Below are 26,911 nucleotides of genomic sequence, written 5' to 3'. Positions count from 1 at the left end.
TGCTCTCTCATTATCGAGAGAGGTAATTAATCATAAGGGTTTGCATGCACGGAAAGCCACAAACCCTAGATCTTGAAGTCCTTGCAAAATGAGAGTGAAATCTCGGGCAGTGTCTTATCTGCTATCTTACATGCCTTTCGAAAATTTGACCTGAAACTTAACAAATTAGCTCTCAACGAGAATCTGGTGCATTTTGAATTTTCGGAGACCCACGCTTACTCTTAAGCCTATTTTAATCGAGTCGACACATTGAATTGCATGAAACTCGAGCCCGAGCTTCTATATTGTAAAAGCTCGGTTATAAGCTCGAGCTTGGACTCAAGGCTTAACAAGCTCCACTCACGAGCTCGTTAATGAGTTGAGCTCAAGCCAGCTTACAAGTCAACTCGACTCATTTACACCCATAGTCCGGAATGACTCAAGGAAAGGGTCTCTATTTTCTGGTCATAAGAGAGAGAGAGAGAGAGAGAGAGCCTAGTTTTTATAGAGAGAGAGAGAACAAGATAACGCATTCGACTCATCCCTAAATACTTATGACCGTATTCTACGAATAAAAGTTGAATATAGGTATTAAAAACTAATTGTTGATTATACTATATTTATACTAAAATTACTTAATCTTTAGAGAGCATGATGGTCCATCATAACAAATTCTTAAAATTAAGTTATGCAGGACATAGGTTGAAGTAGCAATAATTTTTTATTGTGTTTGTTACTGAAAGCTCTGCCATTTTGTTTATTATATTTTATATCGTTCAAATATTTTTATATGAAAGAAGTCTACCATTCTTACGCTTGCAATGATGAACAACTTGGCTATATAATTGTGCCACCCACGTTCATAAAGTCGTGCATAAATATCTATAATTTACTGCAATTATTGAATATTTAGATGATAGATATATAAATATATAAGAAGCATATGGCATGCGTGTAAATGCCCCTTGTAATCGGAAATGAAGGTTATATCGGGATTATATATGCATTATATTCACTTTATATTCCTTATAACCTCCATATAACTTTCATGTAACATACATGTAATCTATAGATATGTGAAAATAGAAGTGCAGAACTTATTTGTAAATTTAGGTAAATTACATGTAGGTTTATATGGATGTTATAAGAGATATAATACGAATATAATATCGATATAATGCCAATATAACCTCCATTATATACGCAGCACGGGGTGAACTTTCGGTGATCGTGTCTAAGAATCTTGCGTGAACTTTATTCCTCATTTCACCTTTGGTGACCCGATCCCATGGGTCGGTGCTTCGGATCAGATTCCGGATTGATTTACCCAAATTAAAACCGGTTAGTCTAAGACAATTAAAATATTTACAGGGGGTTTAGTGCAAATAAATCCTCTGTTTTTCTATTATTCTATCGCTTCTCGTACAGCCGGAGTAATTACCTGCGCACACTTTCGTCTGAGCTCTGCTCTTATGGAGGAAAAAGGTCGTCCGATCGGAATCAAATCGATTGCTTGTCGGTTAGCTCCGGCGGCCTTTCAACGCCGTAATTTTTTTTCCGGCTGCCGAATGAGTATTCATCTGTAAAGGAGGTTTATGCGCGAAGCACTCTTTTGGTTTTGTCGGTTTTCACTTTTGATTCTTTGGGACTGAAACAGTTTGCCGTCTTCCTTTTTCTTCATGGTGATGAGGGGGCCCGGTGATTTCACTTTGTTGTTTATGAAGGTTGCTTCTTCGTGGAGGATTCCGGCTTTTTTGTCGGATTTCGTTTTGGCAAGAGACGCCGGAAGGCTCGGGTTCTGATTGCAAAGAGGTTGAAACCGAATGAAATTGTTGGTTTTCTGTAGTTTTTGTTCATTTTTGTTCTGTTAGGAGAGTTTTTCTGTGGGGTTTTTGACTGTTGTTTGATTATGGTGGAAGATCTAGATGATATTTGAGATTTGATATGGAAAGCATTTATAAGATTCGATCCGATGGCCTTCTGCTGAAGTTTCATTAAGAAACCATACATTTATCAGTGCATGATTGAAGTTTCTGCAGCCATGGTTGTACCGACTTCTGTGACGAGGAATTAATTAATTCCTTTTTAGATTTTCATCGTTGTCGTATTTAGAGAAAAGGATTATTTGGGTGCTGTGAGGTCAATCTTTTCTTGCAATGGAGGAGTCTGCGCATTCTAGCGATCTGAATCTGGGAAATTATGGTTTGGATGAAGAATTTAGGAGTTGTTGTGAGGAAGATGAGGATTGGCAGGATGCAGAGGAATCTTTACTAGAAGAACGAGTGGAAGGGAGGGAAGAGGTTCCGTTGTGGATATGTCAAGGACAAGAAGAAGGCGATCAATTCTCATCAAGGTTATCTGATCAACTTCTCCAAGAAGATGTTGAGGCATCGTTAATGGAGTTTGGAGAAAAGTTAGAGGATTCAATGAACTTTTCTGATGGCGTCCACGAACTTGTTACGGAGTGTTCGCTTAGACTGCATGAAGGAGATGATCAAGACTTTGGCCCTAAGTGCTTCATTAGTCTGTCTAAAGTCCATGATGAAGATGTCTCGGAGAGCACCTTAAGATTGTGCGAAGGCCATGAAGAGGTTGTTTCACTATGCTCACTGGCACTGCCTGAAGACCATGAGGAAGATGTTTCCCAGTTTTCACTAAGATTGTCTGAAGGTGAGGAAGAACGTATTTTGGATTGCGAACTAAGATTCTCTCAAGGCCATGATGATGGTGCTATGGATTCCTCACCAAGATTCTGTGAAGCCAATGGAAGTGATGTCTCAGAGACTTCATTACAACTTTCTGAAGATGATGAAGATATCTCAGAGTGTTCATTAATATTTTCTGAGGATCATGAAGATGATATTTTAAAGTGCTCAATAATGTTGTTTGAAAATCATGATGAAGATGATGATGATGAGTTTTCAGTGAGGATTTTCTCCAAGGGTGTTTCAATGTCTGAGAATTGTGGTTTAGATTCTAGAATCTCTGGAATTGGGGTGATTATGGAAAAGCCTCATGGGGTTCCTTTTCTTCAAGTGCAGAAAAAATTGGATTTCTTTGTGGAGGAGTTAATAGCAGAGCACTTAGCGTTGTTGGATGGCCTGCTTGAGGCCCTGCGAAATGGATGTCGTAAGGTTTTAGCATTTACAGATTCTAACGAAGTTTATCTTTCGGTAAGTACTTATTTGTTTATGAAAATTTAGGTTGTTTAGGATGATTGGAGCCGTGAATTGATTATATTAATATTATGTTACTCTGGATTATAAATGTTTTTATGTGATTAATAGATTAACATCTTTTCCATGTCTTATTAATGTGAAATTTTTGGTTTTGTTGAGGAAAAATGTTTTCTATAGATTTTATAGTCTCAAATTTAATTTTCCCATGTCATGAATTTTGGATTCTTTTTGCAGTGTAATATACTTTTTTCTTCATCAACTGCCATAGAAGTTTAAATACTTTCTCTGATTGAATGTATCTTAGAATTTATCTTTTCATACATGTGAGAATATTGAAATGCAAGCTATTGATGAATACAAATATCTAAAATGAACAGATTACAAGAAGTGATTCAGTAGAAGGCCAGCTTTTGATTGCCTTGCGAGAAAGAATTCAAGAAATTGCAGATAAGTTTGAATCATTTGTTCTTAAACTGGCTCCTAAATCTGAGCTTAAGAAGCCATTGAAGCTGGCCCAAGAAGCAACCGGAATTCTTTGCCAGTTAATCGAGTGCTCTACTTGTGGGGAGGACAAGCATCTATCTAAAATGATAGAGATGGACTGCTCCCATGACCTTTGTTTTGATTGCATGGGTATCTATGTTAAAACTAAATTCCGGAGCTCACCGATCGCTGTAAAGTGCCCTCAACCAAAATGCAAAAGTTACATTTCAAACAGTGTGTGTAGATCCTTTCTTCCATCTTCGTCTTTTGAATCTTTAGAGGGAGCGCTTGCAGAAACTGAGGCGAGAAACTTGTGGAGATTTTACTGCCCGTTTCCTGATTGCTCAATGCTACTTCACAGCCATCATCATTCGCCCGATAGGGAGTCCACATTGATAAAATCAAACATATATTGCATCGAGTGCCCGGAGTGCTGTAGATTCGTCTGCTCGAGGTGTCAGGTGCCATGGCATTCCACAATGAGGTGTGAGGAGTATCAAAATTTGATTTTTGATGAGAGAAATGTTGAAGATTTAACATTGCATCAATTGGCCCGGCGAAACAGTTGGAGACGATGCCAGCAATGCAGACAAATGCTCGAGCTTGTGGAAGGCTGCTACCGTGTGTCCTGCCGGTATGATGATGGTGATTATTTAATTGATTTTTTAAATGCATTCATAAAATTATTGATTCTAGTTATACCTTCAATTTATCAAGGCATTTTAGTGATTCTTTAGAGTTTTGGACTGGAATCTAGATTTTCCATTTTGCTGTTAAATTACAACATTTTATTGCAAGCACTTTCTTTTCTTTGATGATGTTATATGGATTTGTTTATATAACAGGGAAATCTATAATACTTTGTCATTGTTTGGATGGTGCCAAGTCATCATCACCTAACAACTTATGTACATCAATCTCGATGTGAGCATTATGCCACTCTCAAGTTATCCGAGATCTAATTGGTGATGTTACATGGAACTCAACCTCAAGGCCCTAGATAAGGCAGAACCTAAGTTAATACCCGAAGCATATTAAAGGTTTTAATACTTGCAAATATACAACATAATGTCACGGACTAACTTTCCTCGAGTTATCCATGCGGCTTTAGCGCTATTTCTTAGCACTAAATCAGCCTAACCTTCCCAACTAACAACTCAAAAGCAAACCTTCCCAACTCAACTCAAAAGCACTCTCATGAAAGTAGAATAGAAAGAAGAGTTAGAGAAGATAAAGCTTCACTAATAAAGAGATATTACAAAGCTTGAAACCTTGGATGCCTTAGAATGAGGGAGGGGACACTTATTAATAGCTTCCTCCATGGCTTTGGCCTTACGTATTGCCAATGTGGGACTATTCTCTAAAGAGAGCTTTACAATATAATATTTTAGCTTCTGGATAGTTCTACACTATTCTAATGTACATACATATTCTAGATTCTTCTAGGTTGTTCTTTAGGCCTCCATCTTCTAGAATACTCCATCATGTCGTAATATTGGTGGGGCATGACAATAAGCTACCTTATTTCTAAACATGGATAGAGGAATCGAATCTAAGCGATTTGGATTACACATTTAAGGCGTAATAAAAAACAAGAGATCCCTACAATTTCAACTTGAAAAAATTTAAATACCCAAATTATTATATTCAGAATATAACTTTACTAGCCTAATCTAATATGACATAGTTAATAGATGATTGAAAATAAAATCATTATAATCTAAGTGTAAATGGAAATTCATCAACTTAACCAAAAATAAATAAATTAAAAATTGAACCCCTCTTTAATAACAGTAGCGGAGGACATTAAACAACAAGGTTTGTAAGGAGAGGAGAAGAATGGAATTATTCAATCCTTTTGTTTACTCGGTTAAGGGAGAAGAAATCACAGGAGGGGCTTGGCAGAGGAGGCTCGATTGATGAAGGAAGAAGCTGGGGGAGGATACTCCAGTGATTACAAAGGGGAAAAGTTGGTGGCTGAAGTGATGCCTTGGACTCTCCTTTCTTAAATCGAGAAGAAAGGCTGTGCAAAAGGCCGTCTAATGCGCGGGAAGTGAAGTCAGTGCACAAAGGCAACAAAGAGCAATGAGAAGAGAAGGAAAGATCTCTTACCGTGGTGGCCATGAGCAAAAAAGGAATCCATTCTATTAACGCCGAGGCAGTCTTAGGCAAGGAACGCTGGTTCCCTTTGGGAGAGTTGAGTCGGCTCTTGCAATACATTTGCCTTTTTTATTGTCGCACTAGCACTGTGGTCATTACACTCCTTTTTCTCGACACTATGGTTCCTCTTGCACTAATATGGGGTTGTATTAGGTTGTTTAGTAATAGAGCACCATTCTTGCCTTCCTAACTTCTCACCATTGGGACTACGTCAAAGGGCATGTGGTGACATTGATTTGGGACCTTAAATGGTTCATTTTAGTTATTTGATAGCTGCTAACCATCCTCCGTGGAGGTAAACGAATACTTCTACTTCCATGTCTTCACAGAACTTCTAAATTCCCAAGTTGTGATGATTGACAACTTCTTGACAGGCACATAAAGCTCTTTCTCTTGCTCAACCTGAAGTGCAATAATAGCTTCTCTGCCGACCATATGATGTTGCTCCGAGCAAACTCCCACATTACATTTAAGAAATTACTATATTTACTTATGGAGTACAATTAATGTTAAAGTGACTGTCATGGATATCTCTGTCGGTAAATGTGCAAACATTCTTTTTGTTATCATTGCTGCCGCCTTCTCGAGTTCTTTGGCTCCTTTTCACGGGAATGTCAACCCCCATCGAGATTGGTTTAGTGCCTCATAAATTACTCATGTCAACCATTTGACTCCTATTTACGGGAATGTCTACCCCACCGAAATTGGTTTAGTGACTCATAAATTAGCCATGTCAAACCTTTGACTCCTATTTGCAGGAATGTCAACCCCCATGGAGATTGGTTTAGTGACGGGTAAATTACTTCATAAAAAAATGAGAACAGAGATCAAAGACTAGATGCTTGTTAAGACTGAAGTCTAAACTCTAGTAAAATCTTTTCTTACGCCATGGTCATCGTCGAAGTGGACCTTATTTTCCTCGAAAACTTTGAGTTGAAAATTCAAATTTGAATTGGAAGATGGACATAGGCTACATATTCGAGCCACTTCAATATACTTTTTGGGGCTCTTACCTACATATCACACAATTCTAATTTATTTACATATCTAACACCTAAACATTCATAATTCATATATACATGCATTAAACATTCATATATACATGCATACCACTCAAATCTTTAAATCACATCCAAAATACCACATCACTTTCTTTTTAAAAGTGAATACATCTTTGCATGCTTAGGTTTATGGCACCAAGTTGTTATAAGAGTAAATATCAAACTAAATACATAAGAATTGGGCGGTATGCATGTATATGCGCCAAATGCATACCGCCCAATTCTTATGTATTTACATATCTAACACTTAAACTTCAATTTTCTAAACTTCAATTTTTATATTTATACCACCCAAATTTTTTATATCAAATCAAAAGTACCATCAGTTTAACTTTTAAAAAGTGAAATGCACTTTTCATCAATAGGTAAGATGGTACTTATGTAAAAATTGAAGTTTAAGTGTTTGTTATGAAAATACATGAGAATTGAGTGATATGTATGCAAATCTTCCTTCTTTTTCACTGCACTTTTATCTGAATGTATTCATTATCTTTTCCGCCCCATTCAAACTTGGATTCAACAATAAAAATTGAAATTTTCCTGAAGCTAAAAAATAACAAAACGTCCCAACATCTAAAAATTTTTAATTTTTTTGATCTACAGGTGTGGCCATGAGTTCTGCTTCTCCTGCGGGGCAGAGTATAGATATGGAACTCGGACATGCCAGTGCGAACTCCATGATGAGAACTCTGAATCCTCTCCATCTCCATCTGAACATGAAACTGAGCTCTGGAGATGGGATTGTTTCAATCCTCTGTCATCTACCATTGATGGCTACACAGAGCAGGAAAAGACTCAGTTGGCTCTGATCCAAAGGTTTCTCGCCGGTGGGATCAGCCTCGACCACCACAACCCCTCCCAATCTCCTCCTCGCTCGTCCGACTCGTACCTCGATGCTATCAAGGATCTTAATCAGCTTCCATGGCTTGAGAGCTTCATTTCAGTCATTGGTGATAGCTATCAGGAAGATCACATCTACTGAACTCCTTTAGTTGCTGTGTTTTGTCTTAAATTTATTTATTTTTTTTTTTGTTTTTGCTAAATAATCTGCTTCAAATCCTTAGGCTCCAGATTTGGTTGAACTGAGTGAAGTTTACAGTGATAATTTATGTAGAACGTTCGGTGTTATGCGACGAACATTTAAAAGATTTAATCGTATTAGTGCCTTTACTGTTTACTATTCAGTAGCCGTGGGATTTACATACATACCATAAATTTCTTATATTTTTACATATCCAACAGCCTGACTTTGATATTTACATTTATAACACTCTGGTGCTATAAAAATTATGCAAGAAAAAAGATGTATCTCACATTCTCACTTTTAGGAACTTAGGCCCTTTTTAGCGCAGCTGCAACTTCTAAACTTTGCAGCTGCAGCTGCGGTGCCCTAGGAAGCAGCTGTCGGGAAGCAGCTGCCGGGAATCTGACTGTCTATTTGGTGCAGCTGTGTGAAAACAGCTGCGGGGTAGTTTTATTTGAAAAAATAATCAAATTGTCCATATTTGCTAAATCCGTTAAATAATTGTTAAGTATTTATATGAGAATGTTCAATATATGTAAAATTTTTAATAATATTATTTATTAATAATTCATATGAAATAAATATAAATATTATATATATATAATTGTAAAATAATAATTATTTTTTAAAAAAATTATAAATGTATGATATTATGTGTATCAGATTCGATCAAGTCATAAGCAAGAATAAGGAGAAACAGAAACCACCACCTCTGTTGCCGCTGGTGGCTTTGACCTCTCCCTCTCAAATCAAGCTCTATCTAACCGCCATCCTCTGTTCCTCCATGAACCACACCATGGCAAGGATCTTGCCTTTCTTCCTCCAATGCACGACATCCTTGTTTACCATTCCCCTTCTTCCTTCCCTTCCCCTCAACAAAACCCTTCGACTCCTCAAAGATATCACCGTCGTCTAGGTTTCTCCCTCGATTTCCGATGTCCCTCGGTTTCTAGTTCGCGAGAGAGACAGCGTGGAAGCAGCGAGAACCCTACGGAGAGTGCGGGGTAAAGGGTAAAAATCACGGGCGAAAGCCAGGCCACGAGGGTTATCCCGCGAAACGAAGTTCATTTTTACTCGCCACGCCGCAGGGGTACCGCCTCCCCCCAAACGAACCCTTAATAGTAGTGGTATTTTCAAGTGATGTTAGAGATTTTGAATGGTATGCATGTATACATCAAAGTTTAGGTGTATAATATGTAAATATATAAGAATTGTGTGGTATGTATGTAAATGCCCCATTTAGTCATTGTTAAGGAGCGAATCAGAGTAGATAAATACTAAAATCAGGTGTTTTTTTTTTTTAAATTTGTTTTATGGAATAGATATTTATTGGCTGATGAATATTTCATGATTTAACTTATTTAAAAACTATATAATGATATGATTCTGTAACATTATAGATGTAATTTTTAATATAAAACTAGGTGATAAAATATCATTAAATTTTCTTCCTCTACATTGGCACCTACATATCTAACATTTAAACTTTAATTTTTACATATATACCACTTTATCTACACAAAAAAAAAAAAAAAAAAAAAAAAAAATATTTCATATTTTTAAATTTAATTAGAAATGCAAGCATGGCTTTATCTAAACATTAAAGCTAAAACTCAGCTTGTTCGACCCATTTGAAATTAATCATATTCAAACTTTGCTAGTATTCCAAATTGCTCATGAATAATATGTCCTTGTTCAGCTTGTTTACAATTGGAACTTAAAAAAATTGTGTTCGACTCAGATACTTAACGAACAATTTGAAGATGAGTTGCTTAACGAGCCAAACACAAGCTATTGGTTAATAATGAACTTATTTTACACGCCTATCTCTAAATACTTGTATTATTTATTTTAAAATTGATGCAATATAAAAATAATCAATCAAAATTTATCGTACGCATCTTTGAAAGAATTCAACAATTTTAAGACAAAAATAATTCATAGGAGTGCACTAGGTGTAGGTGATTGGTTGCGGCTCTGCGCAAGTCCCCTCTCAATCCCGATTCGAATCCTCGACCAGACGGGATTCAAATTTGCACATGGGATTGGTTGGGGGGTCCGCCCTTTGTCCAATTTTTTTTTAAAAATAATTAAAAGTCCATACAAAAAAACTTACTCATTGCGCTTTGAAACATCCTCAATAGACTTTGACATCAATCATCTTCCCAGAACATAATCCGTCTCATATAACGGGCAACCCCTCAATATATTTACAACTGACGCAATGGCAAAATTTCATGACATTAAAGAATGTCAATTTATTTATTTCTTAATTATGGGCTAAAACAGGAAAAATTTTTCTTGAAATATACACGGGATCTTCAATGAAGAAGCATAGGTAAAATAAAAATGAAAATAAACTGACCCGAATTTTAAAAGCTAGAAAGCTCCTGAAGATCCAGCAAATCTCCAGTATATATGCCTGATAGCCCTAACCATCTGAAGCTAATTTCTGTGTGGAACTTAAGCTGCGTGAGATTACATGTTCCGTTGATCAAAAATAAAATCAGCAACAAAAACTTTCTAAAACTTCCCTTCTTATATACACCATGTTGTGTTCCTACCTGTTGATGAGCAGCAATACATATCAGAAAACTGACGAACACAAAACTACATTATTGTAAGTTCTTCATTTCTTTTTTTTTTCTTCTTCCATGAAGGAGAAAGACTTGTTATTAGCAGAAGCTGCGATCATTTTGGTCCCAAAGTTCATAAAAATATCAAATTAGTTTTCAGACTCTTTCAACTGAGGCTAAAATAGTCACATAGAATCATTTAGTCTCAGAGTCTACAAAAATATAAAATTTTCCCACTCTTAAGTGAGGCTATTAATCTAAGAATCCATAAAAATGTCATACTAATTCTCAAACTCTTTTAATTGAGGCTAAAATAGCTAAAATAGCTAAAATAGTTTTACTACTTGTGACTATTTTAGCCCATATTTTAAAAAATGTGGGAACTAAATTGGCATTTTTGTAAAGCCTGGGATTAAAATGACCGACTATTAGAGTCAGAAGACCATATAATAATAGTGGAATCAAGCACGGGACGGAGGAGGTTCTTGCTTCCTCGATTAGGGGGGGCAAAAAAAAAACTGTGGTTATATATAACTTTAAAATTGAAGTAAACTTTTTTTTCCATCTCTCATTTGAAATCTTAATTCCATAGATTTAAATTGTCATAGAACTCACCTCAGAGAAAATCCCACACGGGAATATTACAATGTCCTTGATCACTCCCTTGGTGATCAAGCTGCGGATTGCTCCCAACGAACTGAAGAGCATGCATTTCTGGGGTGGGGTAACCTGGCACGGTTGACTGGAAAGAGAAAATCTTAGTCAAGCTAGGGCAGTGAATTTAGCTCGAAGATTGTTAATTGCTCGAAAATTGATTTGAAATATTAGCTTAGATCAAAAAAAAAAAAAAAGACCCGAGCTATGACCCAAAACTTTGTATCAAATTTTTTTCAAGCAGATTTCAAGTCATAGACAGAATCGGCTCGAACTAGCTCGAGATCGGCTCAAAGTATTTTTATTTATAAAAATTATAGATAATACTAAATAAAATCGAATATAACGAGCTACGAGTCAATTTTGAGCTGGAACGATCCAAATAACTCAAATTTGAGCCAACGCATTTCAATTTCGAGCCGGATTGAGTTTGATTTAATTTCAAGCCGAGTTGGTTCGAAATCGAACATAACAAGACACAAACCGAATTCAATCCAAACTCAATCCTTTCGATCCAATTTCAAACTGGACCCAGCTCAGCTCAAAATCAACTTGTTAACTGCCCTAAATCAAACATAGAAAAAAGAAAGGTGATAAGTAGCTTTAAGACAGAAATGTAAATTTTCATTTAGCCCAAAATCATTCAGACAATCAACTATTTCACACAGCAAATCATAGCATGCTCAAATATTGGACCATTTCAATGCCAACTTATCATCTTTGAGCGTAACAAATTCCGAGAGAATTATGATTGCAATGTCGCTGCTACGGATGAAGATTATTTCGAAAAAGAATTAAAAGAGTGATTGGGATAGTTTTTGAGTAGCTTTATTTTATAATTTTATATGGCTAAAACTTTCTTATTTCTTTAAAAAAAAATTGTGAGGAGAAGCTTTCACAAGCAAATATTCTAAAGTATAGGTAAAAAAACTGGGATTCGATATAATTTGAAATGAAAAAACATCTAGAAAGATTTACATACATATCACTCAATTCTTATTTATCTACATATTTAACACCCAAACTTCAATTTCCACATACAAACCACCTTACCTATGCATGAAAAGGAGTATTTCACATTTTAAAAGTTAAAATGGTGGTATTTTTTATGTGATATGAATGATTTGGGTGTAATAAATGTGAAAAACAAATTTTAGGTGTTAGATATGTAAATACATAAGAATTGGATGGTATCATAAATTCATAGCTAACTTTATTAAAAGCTGCAAGCGAACCCATGGCCCCCTTAGCTTCAAGCCACTTAATGAATACTCAGTGAAGCTCTTAATAGCAATGACTATTGCAAATGTACTAAAGAAGTGAAAACCGATGTCTAAATAAAGCTGATGATAACTAGGAGCGGCCGGCCCAATTGAGATCTGAGACAATATAAGTTATCAAGGCTAGACTGGCAGTTTCATGCTGGCAGCTTGCGAAAATATAAATTAGTTCTGTCAATGATATAAAAGATATGCGTTTAAATCTTTTATATATTTTTAATGAATGTTTACAACAAATAGCCACAGCATCTCATTATTCCTGAGAGATTGCAGCATCACCCTATTATTCCTGAAAAATAGCAATTTAATCTTCACCAGCCATAACTAATTATCTTTTTTAGGTTAAGTACATGAAAATAAGACTCTTGATAAGTCCAGATCATTATCAGATCCTCCACAATTTCCCGGCTATAAAATAAATGGAGGGCATTTGCATACATACCACACAATTCTTATTTGCTTAAATATCTAACACCCAAAAATTCAACATCACATCAAAATACCACCATCACTACCTATTTAAAAGTGAAATACACCTTTTCATGCATAGGTTTATGACACCAAAGTTTTATAAGCATAAATATTCAAATATGGGAGTTAGATATGCAAATACATAAGAATTGTGTGGTTCATAAGTAAATTTCCTAAAAAAAAAACCTCCAATATCCTGCCAACCCATTATCAATAACTGCACGCAGCGAACAACTTCAGCAACCCTAAGAGGACTAAATAACAAAACCGGTTCTCCTAATTAAGCCTGTTTAATAGATAGGCTCCTAGCTTCAGCCCGTGAAAGACTGAAAGACTTAATCCATATAAAGGGGCATTTACGTACCTAAACTTAGCTTTTTACATTTGTACCACCCAAATTTTTCACATGACAAAAAAAAAAACCCATCATTTTTACTGTTAAAAGTGAAAGACACCTTTTCATGCATAGGTAAGGTGGAATGTATGTGAAAATTGAAGTTTAGGTGTTAGTTATGTAAATACATAAGAATTGAGTGGTACGTATGTAAATCTTCTTATAAAGGAATGCCCTGTATTGAAGTAACCAGCTTACACCCCTATGGTAACAATGCAGAGTAGGAAGAGCTACCTGGTTCAAATGTGAGCTTCCGTGAAATGGCTGGTCCTGCATTAACAGATTCTCTAAACGTTAGAGTGGAAGACAAAGTTAAAACTGGTGCGAAAAGGCACACTTACCTGACCAAACTGAGTCATCGCATGAAAAGCTTGTGCGCTGGCAAGTCCAAACTGATGGTTAGTAACATAAGGTCCCTGTAGCAATGAACCTCACTAATGTCAAGGGAAATTTATATAAATCCACACAATTCTTGTGAACTTACATATCTAACCCCCAAATTTTGATATTTACTCCTATACCACTTCACTGTCATAAACAAACGCATAAAAAAAGTGTATTTCACTTTTAAGAAAATAATAGCCATGATATTTTTGATGTGATGTTAAAGATTTGAATGGTATGCAATTAAATATGAATTTTAAGTGTTGGTATGTAAATACATAAGATTTGTGTGGTATGTATGTTAACGCCCCTTTAGAAGGGAAATTTATATGCATAGGCATCTATACTTGGCAATCATATGCAAAAGAAAAGCAAACCTGCAAAAAGTGACTCGGAGCAATAAACTGATTCGAAGAATTTATTTGAGGAATAACATCTGTTGTTGACAGAGGTGGTTCCACGTCTCTTGCTGCAACATCACACTCTTCAGCTTGCCCTGTAAAAATAATCCATAAATTAAACTGACAGCAATAAATTACCTGTTGATTAGTGATGAGCATTAGTAAACACCTTTACTTAGTTTATGTCTCTTATTCACCTCAGATCTCCCTTGCTGTCTGCGCGGAACAATTGCATCTTTCCTCTTTTTGCAGTTAACTTTTAGGGCTTCACTGTTGTCATCAAGGGAATTTTGGATTTCAGCAAGGATTTTGCAGCTGACCCTTCAAGACATTGTTAATAGGAGGAGGTTTCTCAAGCAGTTTTGTCTGCAAAATTCGCTCCACATGTTCAACAAGCTGATCCGATTGCTCTGCCAATAATGTGAATGCATCCATATTTTCTGCTGCACGTTCTGCAATTCTATATAATATTTGACACAAAGAGTTGTACCGTTTCATCATGGATGAATTTGGGTTGTTATGAAGTGGAAGCCCTTCATTGTCCCTTAAGCTTCCAGACTTCGCATCCTTCCTCCACCTCTTTAAGAAAAACTGTTGTGGGAGCTCCTTAATATCCCTAAAATCAAGTACTTTAAGTACATGACAACACTGAATCCCAACATAAACAAACTTTTTGCAGCTACATAAGACAGTGCCATCAGATGAGTCAAATCTTACAAAGTGAGCTCTGGTTTTCCCCTTGAGAGTAACTTCATACTCGGAAAGAGGGCCAATCTCAAGTGCCAATCTCACCACAGCTGCAAACAACACAATTCATAAACAGCTCGAACTCAGTTCTGAAGATCTCAAACACTGCAGGCGTATAAATATTAGCAGCTTGCCAAAGCATCCGTAAAAGAGGTATTCTTAGTATATCTTGATTTGCGTTATAATCAGCTTGCAATTCTGCGCTGTGTTTCTCCTCCAAAAGCTTTTCATATTGCCTAAAGAAATAAGATAGATCTGCATCGTTGTTCAACCATTCTTTCAGAAAGTCATTCAAGCATTCACCACGCAAGGTAGATTGCAGATCTGCACAAAATGTATCTCTGCAATAAGCCGGGGCCCATTTTTCTTTCTTCTCATATATTTTTTGTAGCCATTCATTTTCTTTAAGATTGTATTTCTCCCGCATTATTGACCATGCAGCTAGAAACTCCTCTTCCTCCTCAATATCAAAGATACATCTGCAAAATTCATGCACAAAACTTTCTGATACTTGGAATAATTCGTTCAGATGTTTGAAAGCATGCTGGTATATTTGCCAAGTGCAGAGTCGATGAGCAGTGTCAGGCCAAATAGCAGCAATTGCATCATCAAGCTCAGGGCATTGATCTGTGAAGATGGTTTTAGGTTGCTTACCAGCCATCGCAGTCTGGAAAGTCTCAAACAACCACTTGAAACTTTCTGTCGTCTCGTCATATAAAAATGCTGAACCAAATATAACAGCTTGCTTGTGATGATTTACACCTATGAACAGAGCAAGAGGCTTATCATAGACATTTGTTTTATAAGGCATATGAAAACATACAACATCACCAAAGTAGTAGTAATCCATAATTGATCTGGCATCTGCCCAGAATACATTGGTCATTTTATCATCTTCATCAACCTGAATGCCATAGTAGAAAGACGGATTGCATTCTTTCATCTTTTGAAAATATTCCAAAATAATTCCTGCATCTCCCACCTTCATGGCCCTTATGCGCTTTGCCCGTATATAATTCTTATAACCAGCAGGGATAAGATCAGCATTTTGGTGATTTCTATGTTGAGCATTGGATAAAAGCTTCTGTGACTTCAAAATTTGAATATCCAATGGTAACGCAAGCTGATGACTGTGGTCTACTACAAATTCAGTCACACGGTACCTACCTAGAGAGGTAGCTTTGATGACCATCTTTGCATGACAGCCAGTTCTTGCTTCAGACCATGACTTCTTCGTCTCACTAGCTGCATTCTTTGGTCGAAATACCTCTCTCGAACAAACATATATCCTGGATCTAGTAATATTTTTTGCAGATTTATCCCACAAACCTTTCCGTACACTAAACCCTATATTTGCAGCATAGTTAGCATAGTACTCGTATGCTTTTTCTTCGGAATCAAAGCCCATGCCCACCATAGGCACACCACCAGCTTTTGCAACCACTTCAGGAGGGACTTCTGGATCTTCGTCGACTGTTTCCTGTGGCTTACCAAGGGCCTAAAATAATTTCATTGATCAAAATTTGAAAGAATTATGCAAGCTACAATCCAAAAAGCATGTAACAAGAACAGACTAATCGACTTAACAGGCTATAAGCCAGAAGAGCCCTGACAGTTTACCATAAAAATCATCATAGAAATTCACCAAATGATGGGGCATCATAGAGTATTTAATGGAACCAGCCAACAACAAAAGCAGCTCAGAAAACTTAGCAGCGTACTGTAAACTGCAGAAAGAAAATACAATGAGCACTGAGCATCTGAGGTCCTCACCCTCACAAGGCCAAAGAAAATAGTGTAGGAATAAAAGCTTTTAATACAGGTTTATAGTTTTCCAACAGTTCGCAATGGCGTATCAAGCAATCTATCGCATGCTATCATTTCAAATTAAGATAAAATCTGACCCAAACAACCAGCCAATACAGTGCAAATTAAATCCCTTCTCCTATCCAACAAATTTGTGAATTTGTCGCTATGTCGACAAAAAAAGGCTCTGGAGGCAGGGCTGTTGACTCCGCAGCTTTCTATCACTGTGCAATCTCAACACTGCATCCTCATGTCGGCGATAAAATGTGTTGGGGGTGTGTTGTTGCCCGTAAGAAGCCGTCGGCCACCGGAATCGAAATTCCGTCGTCAGCTTCGAAATGACGTTTTAATTTACATAGATTTAAGTTTAAAATCAAATATGAAAATCAAATTGACCTCATATTTTTCATAGTATAAATAAAAGAGTGTTTTACCTCAAACCCTGTATCTATCCCGATGAATAAACACAAGACTTGAGGATGAAGCTCGATCAAATAAACTAAGATATATATGACGTCTGTTTGGTATGCGAAACCGTTTTATTTGCCGACAAATTCTCCTATTTAATATAAAAAATTAAATAGAGTTTATTTTAAGCTGGGTTCGGAAAAGCTTCCTATAAAGGCAAGCCCCTATAGTTAATTACATCTTAAATGACCGAAGTCACTTAAGAATACTCTCGATAAAAATCAGGAAAAATTGTCTTCAAAGATTTAAAAAAGATAGGACTTTTCAACGAAATCGGTCAAAGAGGTGTAAAAGGGGAATGCCTCAAATTTGGAACATTTATTACAGAATTCAAAGAAAGAATAACTAGGGGATGCCAGCGATCCAGAGGAGATCCTCGGTGACTTCTCAGTCTATCCTATGGTTTGACTTCAGTTTTGAGGGAAAATTATTCAAATGTTTCATCCTGCCAATTTTATTTAATTGGGGCTTGCATTCGTGTGAGCATTCGTGTGAAACGATTGGGGCTTGCATTCGTGTGAAACGATCGCAAAAATTGCCTGGAAGATATTAGAATTTAGGTCGTAATGAACGACAACCTCAGAATCCTAAAACGAGTTAGGGCTTAGATCGTACAGCAGAGTCATACGAATACCTAACAAAAAGGTTGAGGATTTATGTTGCACTAGGCAAACAACCTCAAAATCCTATGGATCGAAATCATATGGATTATTATTTTAATTTCTAGGAAAGGAATGGTTTAGCTGGAGAAGACATGTTCTGTTGTTGAAGATGGTCGTGTTGCCCATCGCGCTAGTTCCAAGCTCCTTGTCGTGATGAGTTCAAGTTTTCTAGGGTGTCCAGTTATGATGTTAAATCAAACGACCCTATGGTAATAGTCCTCTAAACATCCTATATAAAAAGAATGCATGCTTAATGCTATATAATATAAAATGTGCAGTACTGGACAAACAGTAAGATGCATGTAGAACGGTAGCAGGTAGAAACAAGAACATGTTGTACAGTACAGTAGCAGGTAAAAACATGAATAGTACAACATGTTGTATAGGAAGAACAGTAGCAGGTAGAAACAGTAATAGTATAACATGTTGTACGGGAAGAACAGTAGCAGGTAGAAACAAGAATAGTATAACATGTTGTACAGGACAGTAGCATGTATAAACAGGGAAATGATAAACAGGGAAATGAAGTGCTGTAAAGAAGTGTTGTAAATGTAAAACAAACTTGTATGCCCGTTTGTTTCTTAAATATAGCAATATAGCAAGTTGAAATGCATCGCAAAAAGCGAAGTCTAGAAAAAACGTCATCCAGAAAATCCAAAGAAAAGTGTAACAACGACTCATGACAGAAAACTCGAACTCGAGAAAATCAACGAGAAAAGACTCAAGTAAAAACTCTCAAAAATCTTGGAGAAATCCCAAAAGAAAAGAAAAGAAACACGAGTGCCCTGTCTTAAAGCTTCGATAAAACAACAAAAAAAGGTTCGGGTAAGGGGGACTGCAAGCACTCATGTGGGGCTAGGCTCAGATATATACATATATATATACTCGAGGGTCCACGAATGCTACTCGGTCACCCGAATGTATAGAACCCGCCACTCGTCTAGACGTGGGTCTTGAACCCCACTTGCTTAGAGGGTTATTTGTCAGGCTAAACAAGTATTCGTCAGGTGGACAACCAGTTTTAAAATGTTTTTTTAAAATTTATGTTTTTTGACATGCACATAGGTCTCCAAAAAAAGATCATCAAATTTTATTTTATAGCGAAAAATATATTTTTATTTTTTATTTTTAAAATAAGTTTTAACAATTTTTTTTTTATTGTCCACAAGTCGATTACGCTGTCGGGCGTGGGACTGCCAACTACCAGAGGAGGTTCGAGCCAACTCCCGCTAGACTTATGTCGGTGAAGGATACCATATCCTATTGTAACCTTGATGTTATAGGATAGGGCATTTTTCTGCTCTATATTCAGTGTGTCTTTATCATCACCACCCTACGTCCCAAAACAAACTACTTGCGACTTTACTTGATGTTTTCTTCACGTATAGCAAAATGTTATACATTGACACTTATGCGTCGGACATAAGCGTCAAAAACTGGGCCAAGAAGCAAGAAAAGAAAATAAAAAAAATGGGGTGAGAGAGAGGAGGCATTGACCCATCTAAAACACCGAAAAGGAGAATAGATAAGTTTTCAAAACTCCTATCGAAAAGACCTGAAAAAGTAGGGCCCAAGGTCTTTCCTAACAAACATAAATGGCTACTTTGCGCTGATTTTTCAAACCCTAAAGACGTAGGATTAATCAAATCAACCAAATGCTCTCCCAAATAAGACTTGCAAATCCTTCCAAACCCCAAGTTGATATCAAAATCTCCCAACTCCCAAATTAATCCATGGCCTCACACATCAAACAAACACGAAATTTTTCCAATGCACTGAGGTGTGAGACCTACGTCCTGTATCGGTAGAGAAAGGAAGACAGCTACCAAGCTCCTCGGCCCAAGTGAGGTAAAGCCAAGAAAATTCATGAGTTCAAGTTTTCTAGGGTGTCCAGTTATGATGTTAAATCAAACGACCCTATGGTAATAGTCCTCTAAACATCCTATATAAAAAGAATGCATGCTTAATGCTATATAATATAAAATGTGCAGTACTGGACAAACAGTAAGATGCATGTAGAACGGTAGCAGGTAGAAACAAGAACATGTTGTACAGTACAGTAGCAGGTAAAAACATGAATAGTACAACATGTTGTATAGGAAGAACAGTAGCAGGTAGAAACAGTAATAGTATAACATGTTGTACGGGAAGAACAGTAGCAGGTAGAAACAAGAATAGTATAACATGTTGTACAGGACAGTAGCATGTATAAACAGGGAAATGAAGTGTTGTAAATGTAAAACAAACTTGTATGCCCGTGAGATCCGTTGTTTCTTAAATATAGCAAGTTGAAATGCATCGCAAAAAGCGAAGTCTAGAAAAAACGTCATCCAGAAAATCCAAAGAAAAGTGTAACAACGACTCATGACAGGAAACTCGAGAAAATCAACGAGAAAAGACTCAAGTAAAAACTCTCAAAAATCTTGGAGAAATCCCAAAAGAAAAGAAAAGAAACACGAGTGCCCTGTCTTAAAGCTTCGATAAAACAACAAAAAAAGGTTCGGGTAAGGGGGACTGCAAGCACTCATGTGGGGCTAGGCTCAGATATATACATATATATATACTCGAGGGTCCACGAATGCTACTCGGTCACCCGAATGTATAGAACCCGCCACTCGTCTAGAAGCGTGTCTTGATATATATACTCGAGGGTCCACGAAGGCTACTCGGTCACCCGAATGTATAGAACTCGCCACTCGTCTAGAAGTGTGTCTTGAAACTCACCTAGAGGGCTACTTCCTAGCCTAAACAGGTATTCGTCAGGTGGACAATCAATTTTATTTTAAAATTTATGTTTTTAACATGTACATAGGCCTTAAAAAAAATATTATCAAATTTTTATTTTTTTTATAGCGAAAAATATATTTTTACCTTTTTTTTTAAATAAGTTTTAACAGTTTTTATTGTCCACGAGTCGATTACGCTGTCGGGCGTGGGACTGCCAACTACCTAAGGAGGTTCGAGCCAACTCCCGCTAGACTTATGTCGGTGAAGGATATCGTTATCCTATTGTTCATCAAATACCTGAACCTTGATGTTATAGGATAGGGCATTTTTCTGCTCTATATTCAGTGTGTCTTTATCATCACCACCCTACGTCCCAAAACAAACTACTTGCGACTTTACTTGATGGTTTCACGTATAGCAAAATGTTATACATTGACACTTATGCGTCGGACATAAGCGTCAAAAACTGGGCCAAGAAGCAAGAAAAGAAAATAAAAAAAATGGGGTGAGAGAGAGGAGGCATTGACCCATCTAAAACACCGAAAAGGAGAATAGATAAGTTTTCAAAACTCCTATCGAAAAGACCTGAAAAAGTAGGGCCCAAGGTCTTTCCTAACAAACATAAATGGCTACTTTGCGCTGATTTTTCAAACCCTAAAGACGTAGGATTAATCAAATCAACCAAATGCTCTCCCAAATAAGACTTGCAAATCCTTCCAAACCCCAAGTTGATATCAAAATCTCCCAACTCCCAAATTAATCCATGGCCTCACACATCAAACAAACACGAAATTTTTCCAATGCACTGAGGTGTGAGACCTACGTCCTGTATCGGTAGAGAAAGGAAGACAGCTACCAAGCTCCTCGGCCCAAGTGAGGTAAAGCCAAGAAAATTCACGGGTAAAAGCCGATATCAGCACCATCAAGCTCCAGACTCGAATAAACTCCCACAGGTGACTCACGGCCAAGGCAAAGAGGAGGCTCACGGAGCTAAGGCAACCCGAGGCCAAAAGGGGCTAACGGCCAAGGCAACCCGTGGCCAAAAGGGGCTCACGGCCAAGGCAACCCGAGGCACAGAAGGAGAGGAGGCTCACGGCTAAGGCAACCCAAATCAATTATATGAAGATATTTGATATACATAGGAGAGTGAATGGACAAATCCTCACAAAGCCTCCAAACCGACTCCAATTTCACCAAGTAGAACATAAGGAAATTTGTTCAACTCATTCTTCAATCACCTCACTTTATAGATAGGGCAAAGACATACATTTAAACTTGACTCATCAATCAACACCCAAGCCACCAGCAAGCTCACGGGTAGGGGTACGAACTAAAGCCAGCAAAACCACTCTCAAACCACCTCTCGGGTAAGAGCAATCAAACCCAGGCCACAACAAAAGGGTAGAAAACATCTCTATGCCCTCAAGACGTCAAAATATAAGACTACCGTATGTTTCGAACAAGAATAGCTATGGAACTCCTCCAAATCAAAATAAATTCCTCCACAATATGTATATTTAAGCCAAAAAACACTCTCGAGATGCCAAAACCGAGCCCAGCAGGGGCCAAAGCCAAACCAAATGATCTACCAACAAGCTCACGGGTAGGACTAAGAACAAACCAAATCAAGCTCCCAAGCTACCTCTCGGGTAGGAGTAGAACCAGACAAAAAAAACCGAGTCATTCAAAGCCAAAACAAGGTCAAACAAGCAAAACCAAGCTCATCCACCAAACCAGCTCTCGAGTAAGAGCCAAAACAAGTAAATCCGAGCTCCAGGGAAAGTTAAAATCGGGTCATTCAAATCCAAAACAGAGTTCAAGCATAGATTAAAAGCCAAGCCTTAACAGAAATTAAAATCCCAGTCATCTTAAGGTAAAACCGAGCCAACCCAAGCCAAGGAGCAACCCGCATGTTTTTGAAATATCAAGATATGAAGCCAATATACATCTTAAATAAGAACAACAGCATAGAGAACATATTTGGGCCACCAACCTAACTATTCCAAGCATGAAACAGTTCCCAACGGATATTTGAGCAAAAGGATGCCCCACGAGGAGCTAAGCCAAGCCATCCAAGCAAGTTAAATAATTTTTTTCACAAAACATGCATTTCGAGCCAGGAAAAGCCACAGGGAGCAAAAACCGAGCCCCCACATGTGTGAAAGACCAAATAAACCTTCCAATGTCTCAAGCTAGATAAGAATAAATGAAAAGCTTCATGATACATATCCTAACATGCTTGCAAGAGGAGCTAACATTGTCTCAAAGTCATGTTTCAACCTTCTTATTCACAGTAATAGAAATATGTCATAATTTCATCTCAAGCAAGTAGAGAAAAGAGGAAAAAAACTTATATCATGCTATATTTCCACCATTTTAAGCGAGTAATCAAGTCCAATCCTTAGAACATGCTCATGCTTCCATCTCTAGACGCTGGAGTAACATGCCTTTAAAAAATATAAGTGCAACACTAAGCTAACATGCCACATTATCCATTGCACCAAGCTAACAGAGACTCGACAGAGAGCAAAACCGAAAAGAGACAAGGCGCAAAAGGGGAAAAAGTACCTCCTCGAAGCAAAAAGAAAGTAACTTAGGAACTTTAAAGGCACTCCCCAACTTCAATTCCTCTTCCAACAGCAAGAGGAAACCAATTCAAGCACTATAAAATTAAAGAAGTGAGTGAGAAGGAAAAATGACAGGGTTTTTTCTTGCTTAGAAATTTTTCGGCCTCTTTAAACGCTCCAAAACAGAGTTTCATATAAACCAGAGAGAAGGAGAGCGAATGATTAGGCGATCGCATGCGAATCTCCGAAGGATCGAGAGAGACAGAGGATATGATCCTCGCAGAGACCACGCTCTGCGGACCAGAGGATCGAGAGCAGACGGGATAAGATACCCGCAGAGGATAGGATACGGGATGGGCGACTCAGAGGATAGGATACGTAGGATACGGGATGGGCGACTGCGAGAGGCGAACGTGTGTGAGAGGCGAACGCGGGAATGAAATCTCCCAACGGCACGAAGGAGCGGACCAGGCAATCGAACGAGCCACGCTAGGGCAGAGGTAAGCCCACGATTAATATAAGGTATTAATAATAATAATAATAATAAAATATTATTTATTATTATAATTAATACTTAAATGCGTGTTTTTCCCCAGACGTGTCGTCGCGGTGGAACGAATGTCTCCCGTAGGCAAAATCGATGTTCCGGACTCATCGGTGCAGTGCGTTTCATCATCTGGAGTCGTTCGGGCAACCTCGTCGTCGATCGGGTTAAAAACGCGTCGTGGCGGGTTAAAAACGCATCGTGGTTCGAATCCTATCAAGATTTCGGCTTGAATTCGATTAAACAGGACTGCGAAGAGCGTAGCGACGCCAAATCAACGAGTAAAGTCAATCCTAAGGCCGACAATCCTATAGGAATGCTCCCTGAGTTCCTTCGGAGTAGCCTTACCTGCTAGGCAATAGCGGTCAAGACTATCACAGCGAACGTCAAGTCGAGCAAAGAAAAGTCTGGAATTGCTAACGGGGAGGGCTCTTTCACTAGTTTTCTAAGAGTGGTCGGCAGAAAGATCCTACGGCTAGATCCTAGGCTACTAAGAAGGGGAAAACTACACCTCGACTGAAAGCGAGGTCAACAACTCACAACACAGTAATGAGTGTGAGAGTGTACCAGAGGATTGTTTGGACTGAGGGAGTAAGAACTTTGAGAAGAGTGAGCCAGAGAAGAGAGTCAAAGAAGGAATTTAGTCAAACATGTCTACTCTTTCTGATTTACATGTGATACGCCATCAACAATTCCATTATCTGGCATAAATCTCAAGGCATAACACGAATCTCGAGACAACTTTTTGAGCAAAAAACATTCAAACTCCAATTAAAAGTCATTCAGAGTCCCGATTTCAACAAACTTATGGTAAAAATGACCAACTCAATGAGACAGACCCAATGATACTAAAATTGGTCCAACCCAAACCAAATAAAGCCCGATCAAAATGTTAAACTATGCATGAATGTTTTCCAGACACATTTGGAAGGTAAAACGGATGTCAAAACCGACCAGTTCATAATCAAATCTAGCAACGAGCCCAAAATAACTCAATTTCAACATCGTTAATCTACTAAAATGTCAATTAAACGCCTTCCGATAAGGGGAACCTGTTTGAACCACCCAATCAAAGTGGTTCATATTTTTACAATAATTGCACGCGGACTTTATAGATAGAGTCCCACCCCTCATGAAAAAGGAGGAGAGCTTAAGACTTGAGAAAGAGCTTGAAACTCTGAGAAAGAGCTGAAGTTCAGCACCACTTGTCAGCCGTCATAGATTACCATCGATCGCAACCCATTTCTTGTGTCAACGTTGTAACTCGGGAGACTTTGTAACTATTTCCCGTCTGTGGGATAAGGGATTGTACTTATAATCTTCAATTTATAGTGGATCTCTTCAACTGAACCAGGTCCCGTGATTTTTTTCCTTTACGGGTTTTTCACGTAAAAATTTATACAATAAAAAGACAAAAGCAACGTCTAAATTTTTATGAAGAAAAACATACAGACATACACATCATCACTATGTACAAATGTCGTATCAAATAATTGAAAGACTACAAATACTAGTACAATTGTTACAACAAATCAGATCAACTTCGAGTGGATTCAGCATGCCTCCCCGAAAATCCAGTGCTTCTAGTAATCTTCAGAGGGTCTTCAGATATCGCCATCACACAAGTATTAAAATCTCCCCTTCCAAGAGCAACTGAAAAACTCTAGTATTTTTTCATCTCTACTGAAATGCGCAGCAGCAACAAATAAGAATATCTCGTTGCTCGCAGGTTAAGCAGGACTTTCTCCTTCACCGCAACAAAAAAGAAAATCCTAGAGGTCCTGCGTGGCATACTCGATGACAACTTTCGGAGCGGCTTTCTCCTACTCCGCGAAAGAAAATCACAGAGGTCCTGCGTGGCAAGGTTAGTGATAACTTTCGGGAAAGTTTTCTCCTGCTTCTCCACCATAAAAGTCCGAGAAAAAAATCCCTGATGCCTTGCGAAGCAGGGTCGAGGATAACTTTCAGTATAGTTTTCTGCTGCTTCGCCACGAGATAAAACTGCAAAAGAAAATCTCGGAGATCATGCGTGGCAGAATTGGGGATAACTTTCGGTATAGTTTATCGCTGCTTTCCACGAAATAAATTTGCGAAAGAAAATCATGGAGGTCCTGCGTGGCGGGGTCGGGGGTAACTTTCAGGTTAGCGTTATGTTGTTTCTCACTAGAAAAACCGCAAAAGAAAATCCCGGAGGTCCTATGTGGTAGGGTCAGAGATAACTTTCAGGACAGTGTTATGCTGCTTCTCCACGGGAGAAAACCACGAAAAAAAATCCTTGAGGCTCTACGTGGCAAGATCGGGGATAACTTTCGAGGAAGTTTTCTCTTGCTTCTCAAGGAGAGAAAACCGCGAAAGTCAAAGGTCCTATGTTGGCAGGGTCGAGAATAACTTTCAAGACGATTTACTCCAACTTCTGCAAGAGAGAAATCGTGAAAGAAAATCCCAGAGATCCTGCGAAGCAGGGTAGCAGAAAATTTTCAGGACAACATTTTCTTCACCTTCCTCTACCCCTCACTTCCTCTCTTAAAACTCCCCTCCCCACTCTCCCTCTTTTTCTCCTCCCTCTTTCACTCCTGATTTTTCTTCTCATTCTTGGGCACTATTTACAGGCTTAAGATGAAATTTTAGCATTTAAAAAAATTACATTTTTTTAAAAAAATTTACAATCTATCATAAATTTTTGTCATTCCACCTTCCGGTCTTTGGCCTTCCGACATATGGTGTTTCATCTCCCAAATTCATTAAAAAGAAAAAAGAATTTTACAATAATTCTCGTCCTTCTGCCTTCCGTCTTATGCTTTTCCACCTTGCACGTTTTAAATTAAAAAAAAAGGAATTGGCAGCTGTTAAAAAGAAAAAAAAGGAAATTTGTTTCATATTCCTTTGACAAGCCTATCCAAATTCCCTACTTCATTCAGATTGGGCACGAAATTGGCCATCTAAAGTTCCTATTTACTTCATTCAAATTCTTAGCTGCCAGCTGAAATTTGACCTTCTAAATTCCTTGTCATTCTTCCTGTCTGCCTTCCAAATTCCATGTCGTCGATCAATTTTCGGTCAAGCAGCCACACCGTGCGGACCTACGGGCCATACTATGGCCAAACGTTAGACCGCGAGCCTCAACTCGACCTGCAGCTCGCCAAGCAACTCAGCAATTTTTTTTTCCCACGGGCAGGATTCAACCCGTGGTCATAGAAGTGGAAGAAGAGCACACAGCTAACTACAAAGGCTCGGATCTTTACTTTATCTAAGCTTTAATCATAGTAACAATTAAACAATAACATATATATATATATATATATATATATATATATATATATATACTCATGGGGTATAACAAACTC

At 37.9% G+C, this 26,911-nt stretch overlaps 2 protein-coding genes and 1 long non-coding RNA gene across 5 annotated transcripts in view; 1 reads left to right on the top strand and 2 right to left on the bottom strand.

The window, feature by feature from the left end:
- The first annotated feature begins 1,541 nt into the window (after window positions 1-1,541).
- Window positions 1,542-8,039, top strand: LOC110028697. 2 transcript variants are annotated; one of them, XM_020730656.1, is made up of 3 exons: window positions 1,542-3,152; window positions 3,536-4,275; window positions 7,466-8,039. In XM_020730656.1, the coding sequence occupies exons 1-3, from the start codon at window positions 2,136-2,138 to the stop codon at window positions 7,842-7,844; spliced, it is 2,136 nt and encodes a 711-aa protein (XP_020586315.1). In that variant the 5' UTR covers window positions 1,542-2,135; the 3' UTR covers window positions 7,845-8,039. The 2 variants fall into 2 exon arrangements, with proteins under 2 accessions (XP_020586315.1, XP_020586316.1); XM_020730657.1 differs by having other exon boundaries at window positions 3,536-4,286; window positions 7,466-7,770.
- A 1,968-nt stretch (window positions 8,040-10,007) lies between these two features.
- On the bottom strand, window positions 10,008-14,807 carry LOC110028710. Of its 2 annotated transcripts, none has more exons than XR_002294449.1 (6): window positions 14,216-14,807; window positions 14,023-14,141; window positions 13,603-13,677; window positions 13,496-13,531; window positions 11,078-11,204; window positions 10,008-10,450 (listed from the first exon to the last, which is right to left on the bottom strand). It is a non-coding gene; the product is annotated as an uncharacterized LOC110028710 (long non-coding RNA). The 2 variants fall into 2 exon arrangements; XR_002294450.1 differs by having other exon boundaries at window positions 14,244-14,807.
- Window positions 14,808-14,821: 14 nt separating this feature from the next.
- The window catches only part of LOC110028683 (protein FAR1-RELATED SEQUENCE 5-like), a 22,235-nt gene continuing 10,145 nt past the window's right edge, over window positions 14,822-26,911 (bottom strand). Inside the window, exon 4 of the mRNA XM_020730631.1 lies at window positions 14,822-16,291. Coding sequence (XP_020586290.1) covers window positions 14,822-16,291 — 1,470 coding nt within the window. The remainder of the gene's footprint in view (window positions 16,292-26,911) is intronic.

This window comes from Phalaenopsis equestris, unplaced genomic scaffold (assembly GCF_001263595.1).
Source record: "Phalaenopsis equestris unplaced genomic scaffold, ASM126359v1 Scaffold000522, whole genome shotgun sequence".
Taxonomy (NCBI): Eukaryota; Viridiplantae; Streptophyta; class Magnoliopsida; order Asparagales; family Orchidaceae; genus Phalaenopsis; species Phalaenopsis equestris.
The sequence above is the reverse complement of the archived record's forward strand: the minus strand, read 5'-3'. Positions and strand labels throughout refer to the sequence as shown.